Source organism: Pelmatolapia mariae, linkage group LG16_19 (assembly GCF_036321145.2).
Source record: "Pelmatolapia mariae isolate MD_Pm_ZW linkage group LG16_19, Pm_UMD_F_2, whole genome shotgun sequence".
Lineage (NCBI taxonomy): Eukaryota > Metazoa > Chordata > Actinopteri > Cichliformes > Cichlidae > Pelmatolapia > Pelmatolapia mariae.
In genome coordinates, this window is record NC_086241.1 from 55,552,987 (window position 1) to 55,568,252 (window position 15,266).

The following is a 15,266-nucleotide window of genomic DNA, read 5'->3' on the forward strand; positions in this document are numbered from 1 at the left end:
GTAACATCAAAAGTGTTAGAGGAATAAAAGCACACAAGTGTTAGGCAACCGGAACATTTCATTAGTGAACTCTGAGTTCTGCAAGATAAGGTTCGTCAGTGCATTGTAACATCATGAATTACAAAACTGAAAATATAAAAGAATTAAATACATCTCAAGCGTGAGGGCGGTGTCCTGCCATCAAAGAAGCCAACGTTACGAACAGTGAGCGGATTGAACAACAAATAAAAAAGAAACAAACGAAAAAGAAAAAACTAAAAGAAGACAAAACTACCACACGCCACTGCTGTTATTTAAGACATTTTGTCCTTTATCAGCATACATATTATAATGACCAACCCAAGTTACACAATAAGCACAAGGTATGACTACTGAAGAGTTTAGAGTTGAAATACAGCCAGGATCAGTTTCAAAGCACCCCCATGTTCAGGGACAAATTAGCTCTACAGACACCGAGATAATAGTAGAAGAAGAATTACATGTTGCTTTTTACAGTGCAGAAGCTGGCTTACTGAATTACCCCTGTTAACATAAAGTATTAGACAGAGTAATTCATATACTTTAAAAGCTTATTCTTTAAATGAAATCTTCAAGTACACTTCCCAAAATCTATTCCATGTAGTTTAGGTTGTTTTTCAATGACAGACACATAACAAGAGGGAAAAATATTTCAACATTTTTATATCTTGTCACCCAAACCACTCATCACTCAGTCTCATCAGCAGTTTATGAAATCATATCTTAAACTTTTTTTTAACTAATACTGTTTTGATAGATTTTGAAATTATGGTCCGAGTTTAATGTCCAAAAATCAGAGCAGAAAAGAAAACATTAAGTGTCAAACAGAAATGTGATCATCCCTTTCATTCGACTTCCCACTCCCACAAATATCTATTAAAATACAACTTAGGCATCAAATCTAGGCTATTTTTACATATGTGTCTTATTTATATGTTATATACTGGCAGCCAATCCAAAGTCGAGCAATCAGAGGGCGCCCTCACTCATAAATCGAGACTTCATAATTACCGCAGCCCTCATAAATAACCAGTATAAATGGGAGCCAAGCTGTTCCTTGGGAGGGAGTAATTGCCGATGATGATTTGGCAACATGTGTACGCTCTCATTTGTGTGTGAGCGAACGAAAAGAGGAAGTGTCTTGAGTGACTGTCATTATCAAGTAGAGTCATAGCTGTGGCTTGTAACTTTTTTTTGGCAAACAGAAGCATGAAACATTCAGTTGACAGCGTCAAGCAGTTTTGTTTACCTCTCTTCGGTCCCCTGCACGATCCGTCTTTAGGAACGAGATGCACCGGACTACAGTAACCCAAAACATTAAAATGTTAACATTGTTAACAAATTTTAATCATATTAAAACTTTTACAAAGAATAAAATCTGGAATCCTTCTCCTGTACAGCGACTGGCGATTGCTGACCCTCCCTTAGCCCAGTTGGTTTTGGCAGTGGTCTAACACTTGTGCTTCATGGCAAGCTGTAGAAACATTTGGGTAGGGTTGAAAGAAAATAAAGTGAGAGAATGCAAGAAAAGTGTGGAAGACGCACACGCTGAAAGACTACAGGTTGGTGCTAAATAATGAGGAGAATTCTACACATCCATCAAGTGGGGGCAGTAGAGTATCACACAAAAATGAGGGGTTCTGATTAAAGCTGAAGAGTGCAGCTATGTAGCTGTCAACAAGGGATTGCAGAAGTGGACTCAGACGAAGAGTCAAGGTGACCTACTCAAGGCGTACAGATGCTTAATGTTAAAATGTAGGAAGAAAAAACCCAAATCCTTCACAATCCAGCCAGCCAATCCATTCTCAAAGTCATCCTCAAACAGAATAAGATAAGACTTTTTATCCATCTCTAAGGTTACCAAAACGCTTTCAACTGAGGATTTCAGGCAGGCAACGGCATGAATCTTGATAACGTGCAAGACAAATGACAAGTTTGAAACATGTCATATTTCAAACATATTTCATAACACATTTCACTTGATGCTCATGGCATCAAGTGAAATGGGAAACAAAAATGAAAAATTCTTCGTGGGGGTTGTGCAGTCATGCTCTAAAACCACCATAGCTATTTCCCTGCTTTTCCCCTGTGGTTATTACAGTTTTTGTAATTTCTCACAGCAGGGAAACACGTCTTTTAGCTGTGAGAGGGCCATGCAATACTCTTCAAATGTCTTTCAATTATCTCACCGTGGCTTACAAGGCGCAATGCATCATTCAAAATGGTAACTTCAAAAGGTAGTAGATGGCTTTACTATTAAAGTCAATGATATCCCACTATGGCCAGAAATCATATGGCTGTCAGTGGATGGTGTTGTCGAACAGCAAGCTGCAAACCCGAGGCATCTGATTTATGATGTTGTTAGATATATGATGATCACAATCAGGTGTGCTCGTTACAAAGCAATACAATTTTTGCTCTTGTTTTGCAGTAATAAAAATAAAAGATCATGCACTAATAGCCTCATTAAACAGCATGCAATTAGTTTTCCTGATGAACAAGAGATGTGGGATTGATGCAGAGTGAGTGAACACCCTATAGAGAACTATGAAATGGAGTCAGTGAAGGGGGAAAAATGATTATCTTCACAGAGCAGACATGCTCAGGTTTTGGAAAATGTTTCATCTTCATCAATAATGGCTGGTAATTCTGCAACATCTCAAAGTCAGAATTCCAGCGTACTACATTAAAATAGTAATCCCACCTTGCGATTACGTATTGTAATGCATCTTAGTAACAAATGGACTCACCTTGTGTGCAGTGACAGCAAACTGTTCAGCACTGTTCATCATGTCTGCAGTCCTCTCCTCAGCCCGGCCTAATCGCTCACCACGCTCATTCAGAGCCTGGCTGGCCTTCTGTACAGCACTCGTCACACTGTCTGCAGCTGAGTGTAGTATACTGTTACCTGCAGATAAGGGTAGGAGTGAAGAAGCAAGCCAAAACGTAGGCAAGGGAGGAAAAAGACAAGCAAATGCAACAACAACAAAAAAGGAGTGAAAAGACAAGAGGAAAAGAGAAGAAAAAATAATGTAAACAGATTAGCTGTCATGAAAGAACTGGCGACATCAGCTCAGGGCTGTGCAATCAGTGACCCTAAGCCTCAGTGTTAATTGTGGAAGACAAAACCATGAAAAACAAAATGGCTTCAAACAGGTGCAGTGTGGGAAGGTGCCTAATGAATTTTCTTCAAAGCTGATTTACTTCAAGGTAGGATCAAGGGAAATTAACCTTTCCCCAACTTGAAAGAATGCAACTGCAACACAAGTAACTCCGAATGTAATGTTTCCTTCAGGAAAGCAGGTTATTCTTGGGGACATTCAGCACTACTTTTCTTCAATTTGAAACTTTCGTGGACAGCTTTGTGATTGCGCTCCTTTTTTTTCCCTCTAAACTACAATATAATAACGAACAGATATGTGCTCGGCTGCATGGGCTACCCTGGAGACCCAGTAGTGGATATAAGACACAGAGCACATCTTCAGATAGCTGTGGCAGCCCTGCGGATGTTTCTTCTGACAAGCCATTAATCTACCACACATTGGGAGTGCTGCCATTATGCACTACTATAACAACTAGACTAGGAACAGCAATCTTTCTGCTGTTTTCTTTTTGTGGAACAGTTGCACTGCTATATAATTTGTCATTTTATACTGATGTAATTTAAGGGAAATTTCTGCACCTTTTTTTTTTTTTCAACATTTTCGCCTCATACTGCTTTGTCCCAATTCTCCTGGAGTTAAAATGGAACTTTCACTCTGTGGTGAGACGGTCTACTACCAAACATCATAGAACAATAAGAAAATAGGAAATGACAAGAAGGGCAGCTTTACTGTAGCATAACATATAACACAACTTTGGATCATTCTGTCTTTTTTGGGCATTGATCTGTTAACAACCATCAAAAAGGTCAGGTGAGTGAACTTAATTAAAAACAGATATAAAATGATAATATATAATATTAAAAGATATGCATTTAATCAGGTTGAGCCAACAGCACACAGTAAAGCTTGGAAGTACTGAGTGTAATTAGAATCTTTTTCACAGGAAACTGCAATATAGGTAGTGTACATCCTCTGGCATCAAGGCAGGTAGTCACCTAGTTCAGTGATTATATGACAGCCCAAAAGCAGACAGTGAGGCCAGCTGGTGCTCCTTCAAAAGAAGTTAACTTGACAGTCAAAGCAATTTATGTAGAGACGTAACGGTACTGCAGCACACAGATGGATGCGAGTATAGAGGTTTACACCCAGTCCTGTGCATGCTAAATGAAATGGAAACATACACAAGTTTTCCCTTCAATTTTCTTTAAATTACAGTAAATGAAGCACAGTCAATGTGGCAAACACATCTGGACCTCTGAAGAAAAGAGCCGCATACCTCTTCCTTTTCCATTTAGTATAATGTCTACATTTTAAATTCTGTCCACTGCCAAAGTGCATTTCTACACTTTGTCATTATCATGCACTCCCCATTTGATTTCCTTTTTTTTTTTAAGTTAAAAAAAAAAACACTTTGCTGAAAATATACTTTCTCCTAGGAAATATATTCTCTTCACTAGAAAGGATGAGACCTTTTCACCTTCAGACAGATTCTTCTTAATCCTCTCCTCCTCCAGGGAAGCCCTGGGACTAATACTCCCTTCATCCTCAATATAACCCCAACACTCACAACCACCCAACACCATGCAGACTCAATAAACATATTTATTTATTTGTCTCCCCACCAATATCCCGTCCCCTGTTCTCAGAGATGTGTTGCAGGCTGCAACACAGGCTGTAGAAAGTACTCAGATAAAAGACAGGGTAGAGACATTCTGGAGGGTTTATGATAGGAGGTGCAGTATCAGAAGCCAAATGAAATGTGTAGGAGTAGATTATGTTATGTGGTGCCATCGTTGTGCTGCTCTGAGCCTAGTGTCTGCACTTGAAGTAGAAGCTGATCAGCCACTGTTATCAAAAAAGATAACTTAGGAGGAATATGGGTTTTAATTCAAGATGAATTTTAATGAAGCTGAAGTTTAAAGTATCTCCTATTATGACACTGATGTCGCACTAGTAAATCTTAAAGAGAAGCTTTTTGTGAAGATTTGTCAATCTGTCACAGCGCTGAATCTGCTAAACCCATGATGCGCCTGTCTCGACAATGTCGAAGGCATTTTGTTATTTTACTCACAGAAATCAACATGATCAGCCAGGATTTCTCAAACAATGGAGGCTAAAAAAAGGCAAGCTGTTTGCTGGCAAAATATTCTAGAAAAATAAAAACTACAAGCAAAGGCAAACATAACAAGGAAGTGGGGTGTGGGGTGGTGGGATAATTCAAAGTCAACCCTTCCTTTTCCACTTTGTCTGTAAGCAGCAGATTACAGCCTGCGCTGCTATGAGGCAAAGAAAATGACCTGATAGTTATCAACAAGAGCATGTCAGATACACTTCACAAGATGCTGACAGCCAAGTCACATTTACTATTACAGTACATGGGATTGATAAGATTGGACACAAAAGATCCATGCTGGAGTGCTTTTAATATTTCTGGCTGTCAGTCTGTTAGAATAAAGCTGTAGGGTATAGTGTGTGTGCGGGTGATTTAGGGGAGAGAATGTTTTGCAATCATTTGTTACGCATTAGCGTGCGCATAACAGCTCCAATGAGACATTATGAATGAGGCTGGTGTTATTCATGCAAATATAAAATGTACTGTCAAGGATGTTGGTAAGTGCAGCCAATGCTTAATGCTCAGTTTCACCTATATCACCAGTATTTTGACTCTGAAGTACAGAATAACCCATTTTCATCTTGTATAGAGCTTCTTTGCATTTTTTTATTGTGTTAATCACAATTACCAAAACAAAGTAATATGTGAATTCTTTTTTTTTTGCTAATTTAAAGAAAAGTAAAAAGCAGATTAAAAAAATTAAACAATATTATGTACTCGCAACATTAAAATAAGAATAAAAGCAGCAAATACCTTCAGTTTTACTCTGTTAATTTGGTCATGTTTGTATCACACCTGCTTAAAGAAGATCCTTGGCATTAGGGATGTTCATGACTGAATCTTCAAAATGTATTGCATTTGTATTATAATACAGCATTCATTCTAAACTTCTTAAATCTGCCCAAATCTAAAAATACCACAAAACATTCAAAAGTAGCACTGAAACTAAACTAAGGTGAAACATCTTCAAACTGAAATGAGCAAACCCCCTTCTAGAAAGTGCCTGAAATTAGACTGAGAAGAAAATGAGAACAACTAAAAAATACAAATACAACCATTTTGATAATACAAAAAACTATAACTCCGATACCAATATTATCCTATATTCCTGTTTTTAAAAATTAAAACAAAGGTAAAACAAGGTAAACAAGGATGTGTGTGAAGGATGCTATATGAGTATAAAATGCATTTTTGTATTGTAACTGCAATTTTCTGATAACAGTTTATCTTAAACTGAATGTATTAACAATTTTAATGTTTTTGTGATAAAAGGACACCTTTCAATTTATTTATTTTTGATTAAAAAGAGTTTCATGGATGTCTGTGTGTGTGTGTGTCTGTGTGTGTGTGTGTGTACACCAGTGGAGAGAATTAAATCAAAGAGCTAAATACATTGAAAAGGCCAAAAGAAGCTTTAAACAGAGTAAGTAAAGCTTCCAAGAAATAGAAAAATGCTCCACACATTAAATACTTTACATTCTTCTATATGTGGATCAGTCAAACAATGTCTCAATACGTGTCAGTGTATTCCCCAAAGGTTACATTTCTTGTGTAGAAAATGAGCATGGCAGGTAAAGCCCTCATACCAAATGATTTAGACATAAAAGAATGATGTACAATATGATGGATGAAAATCATAAAACAGCTAACAGACTTCCTAGGAGCCTAAAGGCACAGCTATGTTGCTCCTAGTCCAAGATAACCCCCCCCCCCCCCCCCCCCGCTGCAGTTTAATTAATGCAAATCTTGACATTACCCACTGCAGCATAATGAAAATATAGCTGAGGTTCAAACAGGAAGGGCACATCCCCTTGGCTCCAGATGTACACTTATTATTTCTCTATCGCCAGTTATCCAGTTTCTTTTTTAATCCAATCACTTTTCCACACATTCGTCCTGCACCTTTTCCCCATAGTCAAATTACTTTCTTCTATTAGATTTTCACCCCCAAATCTCCATTTAATCAAGCATACTCACTCCCTCCAGCTCCTTTAAGTATCTGTACCCGACTTCCCACCCACCTCAGGCAGCACTTACTTACAATAAAATACATACTGGATACCCTGCATATCAAATAACATCACTTTATTTCAAGTTCCAAAATTTTCTGCTTTTTATTTATTCTCCAGCATTCAGAACCTTAAGTTGTTTAGAGTCACACAATATTTATTTCAACCTACGTAAACTCAATTATGTTCTCTTAATTTTGTGATGTCCATGAGTTTAAAAATGATCTTATTACCGGTATTTATGCATCCTACAGATGTTCGCATTAATTCTGGGACGTGAACCCTGAACTTATTTTCATGAAGGCAAAGGGCTGACCTTTTGTTTGAACAGTTGGCCTTTAGGTTAGTCACCGTTAAGCTGTTTAAAAAGTCTTCAGCAAAGTACTAAATCCTAAATGTACCACAGAGCTGCGCCAGCACTGACAGAAAAATAGCTACTAGGTATTCATGAACTGCCTACTCGCAGCAGCATTAATCAGCAGATTAATGTTAGCATCACACAATGCATTACCAGCCATAATTTCCATGATTACAGTCTTTACTAAGCTTAAATGTTAATTTGTAATATGCTTCACAGGAGTGGAGACTATACTGAGGAAACAATTAGGGAAGAAGCACTTTGTCATTGTGCTACCCTTGAACACCAGATTGTTATTTACACTCTTGAAGAAAAGAAATACATTTTATGAAAACTGTGGGCTTCTCTGACATTCTCCAACAAAACGCTCATAAATCTGAGATTTTACATTTTTATAATTCAAATGATTACAAAAAAAAAAAAAAAAAAAACTGAAGAAAGAACAGATGAGACCTTTTCAAAATTGAAGAAACCGCTGCCATTTATCACAACCAAATCCTAGAGTAAGGGTTTCATAATTAAGTGCAAAAGATTAGCATCTCCATAGGGACCAACCTAGGGAACCTGTCTTATTTCAACCTTTGACATCCAGAGTGTGCTGTTATCTTTGCTACCAACGTGACTGGTGTCATCATACTGTGATCTAAAGGAATCTCTAAGGCAAAAAGGGGCTATGTATGCCGAAAAACAGACTACTAAAGAAATCCCAAATTTCATTACGAGATCTGCAAGGGAAAAGTCTTTGTAGTCTAAAAAGAAAGTCTGAATAAAATTAGTTTGACATTGAACATACAGACGCAGCCAAGGACCTTTTATTTAAATATACTGGCCACAGCTTGGAGAAGACCAAAGACAACTTTTCAGCAGAACCTCATACCAACTCAAGTATCAGGGTTTGGGATTACTTCACTGCATCAAATTATGGCAGTGAGTTATCAATACATCATTAAGACTATGAAAATATGCCCAAAGTTTCCCAAACTTTAAATTAATCTGGAAGTGGACCTTTCAATTTGATGTGAATGACCAAAAAGATGAAATGTGTTATGGAATGGCTTACGCAAATGCTCAGACTGCAATGTTGTGGGCAGCGTATGCAAGGAACGCTTCAAACATTTCATTATCAGCACTATCAAAGTTTTATCAATTCATTGTTAAAGAACCCCTTTACCAGAAAACACCTTGCAGGCAATAACACCTGCAAGGCGTTTTCCGGTAAAGGGGCTGAGGCCAGGGGGTCTGCTTTCTTTTTTCATAAAAAATGTTAATATTTTGTTCAACTTCCAAAAGCTCATGTTTTCTATATGCTGTTCAAGTATATCACCTCATCAGTGAGCCCTGTTTCAAAGAAAAACAATTTCAAACAAATCAAAAAAAGCCAATGATTTTTTTAATACACATACTGCACCCTCTGCACAGTTTTCATTAGTGACCATGTACACAGTTTGTCAGAGGGGCCAAGGACAGTGAACATAACTCATATAACCTTTGGATATAAACTCAAAAGCCCTTTCAGCAATGTACATCTCATACAGGGACACATGCCACTGAAAGAAATGTCCTTGTACTCACTTGAAACGTATAAAACATGGCTCTCTGTACAGCTTTCAGGGAAAAAAAAATAGCAAGTACGAGGTACAAGTTAGTTAATTCCTGTCTGAATGAACAATTTATTGTAGTCATATTTCAAAGTGTAACTACAGCAGAGGGACGATAAATTACAGAAAAAACGGAATCCTTGACTCTTGAGTGAATTTAGTAGCACTGCTGTGCTTTAAGAAGCAATTTGCTGGCGCGGTTTGGCCCAACTTCCAATAACCCTCCCCTAGGAGGGAATAGTTTTTGCAAATCAACACCTCTTTCCTGACTGGGTGTGGTTTTTTTGTTTTTAAATGTAAAACTGTGCGGTTTTATGAGCATGAAAATGTTTTCTATCACATTTATCAATACTTAAACTGTACACCTATGGTAAATTAAAACCACAAGCCTTAAATTGTATCTCCACCATTAAAAAAAAAAATTGGACGGAATTGTAAGACTTGTAAAAACATGCTGAATCACTTTACTCTTCTAGTGGTGCGGCACCTTACTAAGAGACTGCGTTGCTGGCTTTTACTTCAATTTGTACCCATCTGTTCAGTTATTAGCAAGAACATGAAAACGCACTCCTATTGTGTCAACATGGGACCAAGGAGACCAACAGGAGCCTTTATATGGTAAGGTAACGACCCCCTTTTGATCAATCACTTGGCAATGGTGGGAAGGAAAAACTCCCAGGAAGAAACCTTCATGAAACCTCCTGCTCCTTCCTTTAGCAGCCATCAGCCATGACCGGTTGGAAGTGATGGAAGGAAGACAAGATACTGTATTTCCTCAAGCCTGGTGATAAGTGGAACCTATCACTGATTAATAGAAGATATTTCTTTTCTGAGGTCTAGGTCATATCTAGAATTGGGTGGAGCAAGTTATTTGGGACTTTTAATTTAGCGCTTACCTCGTCTTAGCAGATGACCTTGATGTGAAACAAATTCTTTCCTCCTTCTGTTCAAAAAGACCTTGCAACGGAAAATGACTGAACCTACATCTTGGCCTTCTGTGACAAGAGAATATCAAAAGTCATGATCAGCTTTGTTAAAACACGCAGGTTGGAATTGGATGAGAGGGATTGGGTTATTGTGTTAAGCACACAAGTGTTCAGTTCTTTTTTTAATAAACTGTAATGCAGTTAGAGTTTGGTTATGTATAAATGGGTCACACAATTAATCCTGTATAAAATGTATTTTGTGTTGAAGAAATAAAGTTTAACGAAAAGGTTTGGAAACACTTCGGAATTACAAATATTTTCAGCACTGATCATTAATGAGCTATAAAATGTGGTCTGATGTTTGTCCAAGTCACAATTATAGACTAACACAAATTTGCCTAAACTAATGACACACAAACATTTGTACTTCATAATTATTAGCAGCCCAAGCTGGAAAAATCCAGTGCCCCTGGCTACAATTAAGGCGTAAGAATTCAAATTACTGTCAGTCTGGTCTTTTCGAGGAAAAACTGTTTGTGTGAATCATGGCTCAGTCATAAAATACTGACACAGGGCAAACAAAAGACAAAGAAACACTGACAGTTTCATGCATCTCTGTGAACAGTTTCAGGGTTCAGATGTATGGCTAAAGCTCTTCTGTATGGAAACGGCTCTGACACTGAACCTTTTTATGCATGAATACCTAACACTGTTCGAGTTGCAAAGGTCATACTAGAGGAAGCATTAGGTTTGAACTCTGCAAATGTTGAAGAAACACTGACCCAAAACTGCATTAGGGTAATTGCAAAGGATTTCCATTCATTCTCATGAAAATATATGCTTGGTTTTTGAGGTGAAAACATTCTGAGAAATTGCACATAATGACACCAGGTGTTCGCATCTTGCTAGAAAAGTCTTAACCCATCACTTATCATTAAGGGAAATCATTAAACATTAAGTGCAAAAACAGGAGAAGCAAAATTAATTCAGAATCAACTCACGAATATATGCCAGTTAGACAGGTGGGAATTGGAGTCCAACATCGTATAACAATGTGGGCAACAGCCCAACTCGGCACTGATAACAACTCAATTAGCACACTGGCTGCTTTTATTTCTGCACTGATTACATGCCTCATCAAGGATCAAAAACATATGCCCATGCATCTGAACCGTAATGTTCTGAGAGAAGGCTTTTTAAAAAAGATAGGAAGAAAAGAAAAAAGAATATAAAACATCTAACAAAAATATAAATATACATACAGGGTAAGATTCAAAGTTGCTCAAGATCTAAATAACAAATTTAAAAAAAAAATGCAAATGTAAATGAATCATGATATGAAGTCTTTCAATCACTTTAATTCTTCACTACATCATTATCAGACTAAACATCATTTGAAATGATGGTTGTGTTAAAAGGCACTGCATGGATAAGCAGTATTTACATCCGTTTATTACTTTCAATGAACTTTTGTAGTGTCATGTAACCAGCATCAAGAAGATGTTAAACAATGCTCAAACACAACCTGACATTACCTTTTACATTAGGGTTATGCATGAGAAAACACTTTTTACTGTGCATTAAAATCATGCTTTACCTTTGCCATCTTTAATGACAGCACATCACACCATCTGCAGGAATGCAAATCAATATATTTTTAATGCACTGCTTTGGAGCTTGATTGCTGCTAGCTACTAGCAACACTGGAATTATCTGCCTCACATTTCTACTCTGCTATCTCAGGTATTGCTGTAGTTGGTCTCCCACAGTTATGGTCCCACACCTGAGCAGCGTCATGATTTTTGTTTTGCACTGGTGTGAGACTTAAACTGGAGTGGACAGGACTGGCAGTATCCTCTTTGTTCATCCTGTTATGGTGAAGTTTTTGATCCATCATGCCAAAGCTTCCTCTAGAGATGATGGTTACATAATCAGATTGCTTCATGGTCAATAGCTTCTTTTACAATTACCATTTTGGCATGTACAAAACTGTATTTGAAATAAAACTTTATTACAAGTATTTATAGCATGAATACTATACTATTTATATCAGAGCTACACTGCTCAGATTTCTTAAACTTTGTATGGTAAAATCAATGCTACAGGGCCTTGTAATTTTCTAAAACACCAAAGGCATGTATTTGATATGCAACATTTGCAGTACATAATGCATCCTACTCTATGAACCCTGGGTTAGTGCTCTTTGGTACACCACTACCTTCCCACCTACACATACAGAGGCTATAGTACACCCCAAGTTCATTTGAAGAGAGCTAAATATGAGCATATATTTCAGAGTAGGAGGAAAGTCATGGCAATATAACAATCCTGAGAAGAACTGGCAGGTTTATCATCAATGAATAGATGATGGGCTCCCACACACAGTAAGAAAAATTTGAACAATGCAAATCTGAAATTAACTACAGTGTCATTATACACATAATTTATATTTCAGTCTTTAGTCCCTACATTCTACTATATGTCCGATAACACTTTTTAACTTTTAACTTACAAATTCACAAAACTGGCCCTTTCATATCATGAGGCGACGTACATAAGGAATACCACAAATCACAGGAACTCTCAGTCATTATTATTTATAGATTTTTCATAAGATTCACAATCAAAAAGTCCTGTTTTTCAGAAATATCTATTTCCGGTAGCAGATTTCTATACGGGTTGTGCAGGAGGACACAACACACGGGTCAGCTGGGGAATGCGTTTTCATAAATATTTCTATGAATAATACAATAGGCTGAGCAATTCTCAAAGATGAAACTTGGAGGCAAAAACAGATCAATATCTGATTAAGCCACCCAGGATGCTGCATTGTTACCATCACCACAACCCACCTACAGTAAACAAATCTCTTACAGCAGGGAAATTACCAAGTATGGTGAAAACATTTGGCAGCTGATTATGCAATGACTTGTTTGATCAGCACCTCCTTGCTTGTTAGTTGGGCATGAAATACACTTTTTTTAAAAAAAAAAAAAGAGGTTAGCGTTCAGTTGAGTGTTTGCTCACTGATTCAATACCAGTGTCAGAGTTATTTTAAAGGGTAAAAATCATTCAAAAACAATGATTCTCATCAGGCACACAGCAAAATGTGTTAAAATAGGGAAAATTATTACTTAGTGTTCTAGTGTGTGTTTATATGTGCTGTAAAACCAGCTGATCTGTGTCAGATGCTTTGAGTCACAACTGATATATTTCGTTGGACATCCTCTTTCACCTCACGTCAGCAGAGCACCCAACAGATGCTGTGTATGAGGAATAAGCATGCATTTTCATACACACCAGGTGCTGTTTGTCATCATACGTAATTAGATTCAGACTGGCTTACAGCACAGCATGATAGCAGCGAGTCTGGCGCTGTAGAGCCAGTGGATTTTGAAAAGGTTTTTTTTTTTTTTTCTCGTCTTACCCCCTAGCAGTTTGGACTGACAGTTGACAAACTCTGGCTTCCGCGCTGAGCTGTAACGCTGGCAGGTGTGGTGGAGAATCTGGATAAAGGTGCACTTCTCTCCTGATGAACCAGCAACCCACTGATCGAAAGCGGTATCAAACATCAGGTCAAACTCCGGACAGTCCTTGGAACAGCAGTGAAAGGGAGACCAATAAGAAATGAGAGTGTGTAGTAAGGGAAAAGGAACAAGAAGTAACTATGAGAAAATTGAGAACGGAGTACACAGCAACATGCTTTGAATTAGCAATACTTGTGTTCACTGGGAAAGGAGAAGGGAAATTACATACTTTGTTGGGGTCAATGCCGTTGACCTGCCGTAGCTGGTCAATTGTCCACTGTGACCTTTTTACAAAGGCAGATGATCCTTGGAACTGCTTCACCTTTGTGATTGAAACGTGGGATGGTTTCTTATTCGTCACTGTAGAAACAAAAGCCAAACAAGAGTAAGACCTAATGAAGCAATAATTAAAACAACATTAAATTTCAGATTACGAGGTTTCTGTGTAAGCTGTAGACCCCATGCACATGATTCCCAGACAAGTTTTGATTAGGAAAATTGGACGGCTCAGTTCATCACATGTGGAATATTAGTCAAGCAAAAGTCACGAGCTTCCTTTCTGTAGGCGGCAGAAACAAAGGGATCCATTAACAATGATTATTTCGCTTCTAGAGCCAACAGCAACAGAGACCATGATAAACATTTCCTATTAGAAGACACAGCCTAACCCTGAACAGATACGCCCTGTAAACATGGCTTTTTTATTATTCATACCAATCTGTGTGCAGTAATCTTATATACAATAAACTGTGCTATAAATTTCTGTTGTGCTCTAACAACATAATGCCATATTTTTTACTACACTACTTTGAAAAACATAAAGTCTTGGCTATATTGTTTCTGTCACCAGAAAACACAGTGTGGGACACAGCTCCGGTCTCTGCACTGATGTGATGTATTTCTTCTACTGCACTGCTGACTAAAACTAATTGAAAGACGTAATATGAGCTCGGTGGGGGTGGGGTGAGGGGCATTGCTTTTAAACAACTCGCCAAAGACAAATGAATAAAATATAATCTAAAAGTGGTTATTAGGTGCTGGGGATTTTTAATCAGTAACTTTACTCTGTACAAATCAGAGTTAATTGCCAGCTGGTTGATAGCATATTCTTTCGGGTATTTTATGTGTAGTTTAGTATATATGACTAAGGCTTCAGTCCAACTCCTGACCTCCTGCCCGGTGATGACATTCTGTCCTCAGCTTCCCCTCCAGTTATCCAAGCATTGCAGTACATATGTTTATATTGCACTTCTGTGTTTCACTGTGTGTTGGCATTTGAGAATAAGACCACCAGATTTCTGCAGCGCGTCAAGGCTTTTAGTTTGGACAAAATGTTCAAACTAAAAGCCTTGACTGCTGATGATGTGACCGTATTTTGGAGCTCTGTGTCATTCTCAGGGACAATTGCTCCTGCGCTGCTTTTTTAACCCAGGCAGCAAACGTCTGCTTCCGCTCTCTCACATCCTCCATTGTGTCATGTCAGAGAGATGGAAGTGTGTGGGTCACTTTCTCTGCATTCTCTCCAGTGTTTTACCCTACACTTCTTTAAAAAAAAAAACAAAAAAAAAAACAAGACTATGCTGTTCCATTTTCCCTGTTGTTCTGGTTCACTT

The 15,266-nt window shown here is 37.9% G+C and overlaps 1 protein-coding gene across 2 annotated transcripts in view; it reads right to left on the bottom strand.

Moving 5' to 3' along the window:
• stxbp6 (syntaxin binding protein 6 (amisyn)) overlaps nucleotides 1-15,266 on the bottom strand; it is a 66,125-nt gene that overhangs the window by 288 nt on the left and 50,571 nt on the right. The window contains exons 3-7 of one of the 2 annotated variants that reach the window (XM_063499922.1): nucleotides 13,883-14,013; nucleotides 13,554-13,719; nucleotides 10,097-10,195; nucleotides 2,769-2,926; nucleotides 1-1,492 (exon numbers count right to left, since the gene is read on the bottom strand). The exon at nucleotides 1-1,492 is cut by the window's left edge and continues 288 nt beyond it. In XM_063499922.1, the coding sequence (XP_063355992.1) occupies nucleotides 1,469-1,492; nucleotides 2,769-2,926; nucleotides 10,097-10,195; nucleotides 13,554-13,719; nucleotides 13,883-14,013 (578 nt within the window). In that variant the 3' untranslated portion in view covers nucleotides 1-1,468. The remainder of the gene's footprint in view (nucleotides 1,493-2,768; nucleotides 2,927-10,096; nucleotides 10,196-13,553; nucleotides 13,720-13,882; nucleotides 14,014-15,266) is intronic. The other variant, XM_063499924.1, reaches the window with a different exon arrangement.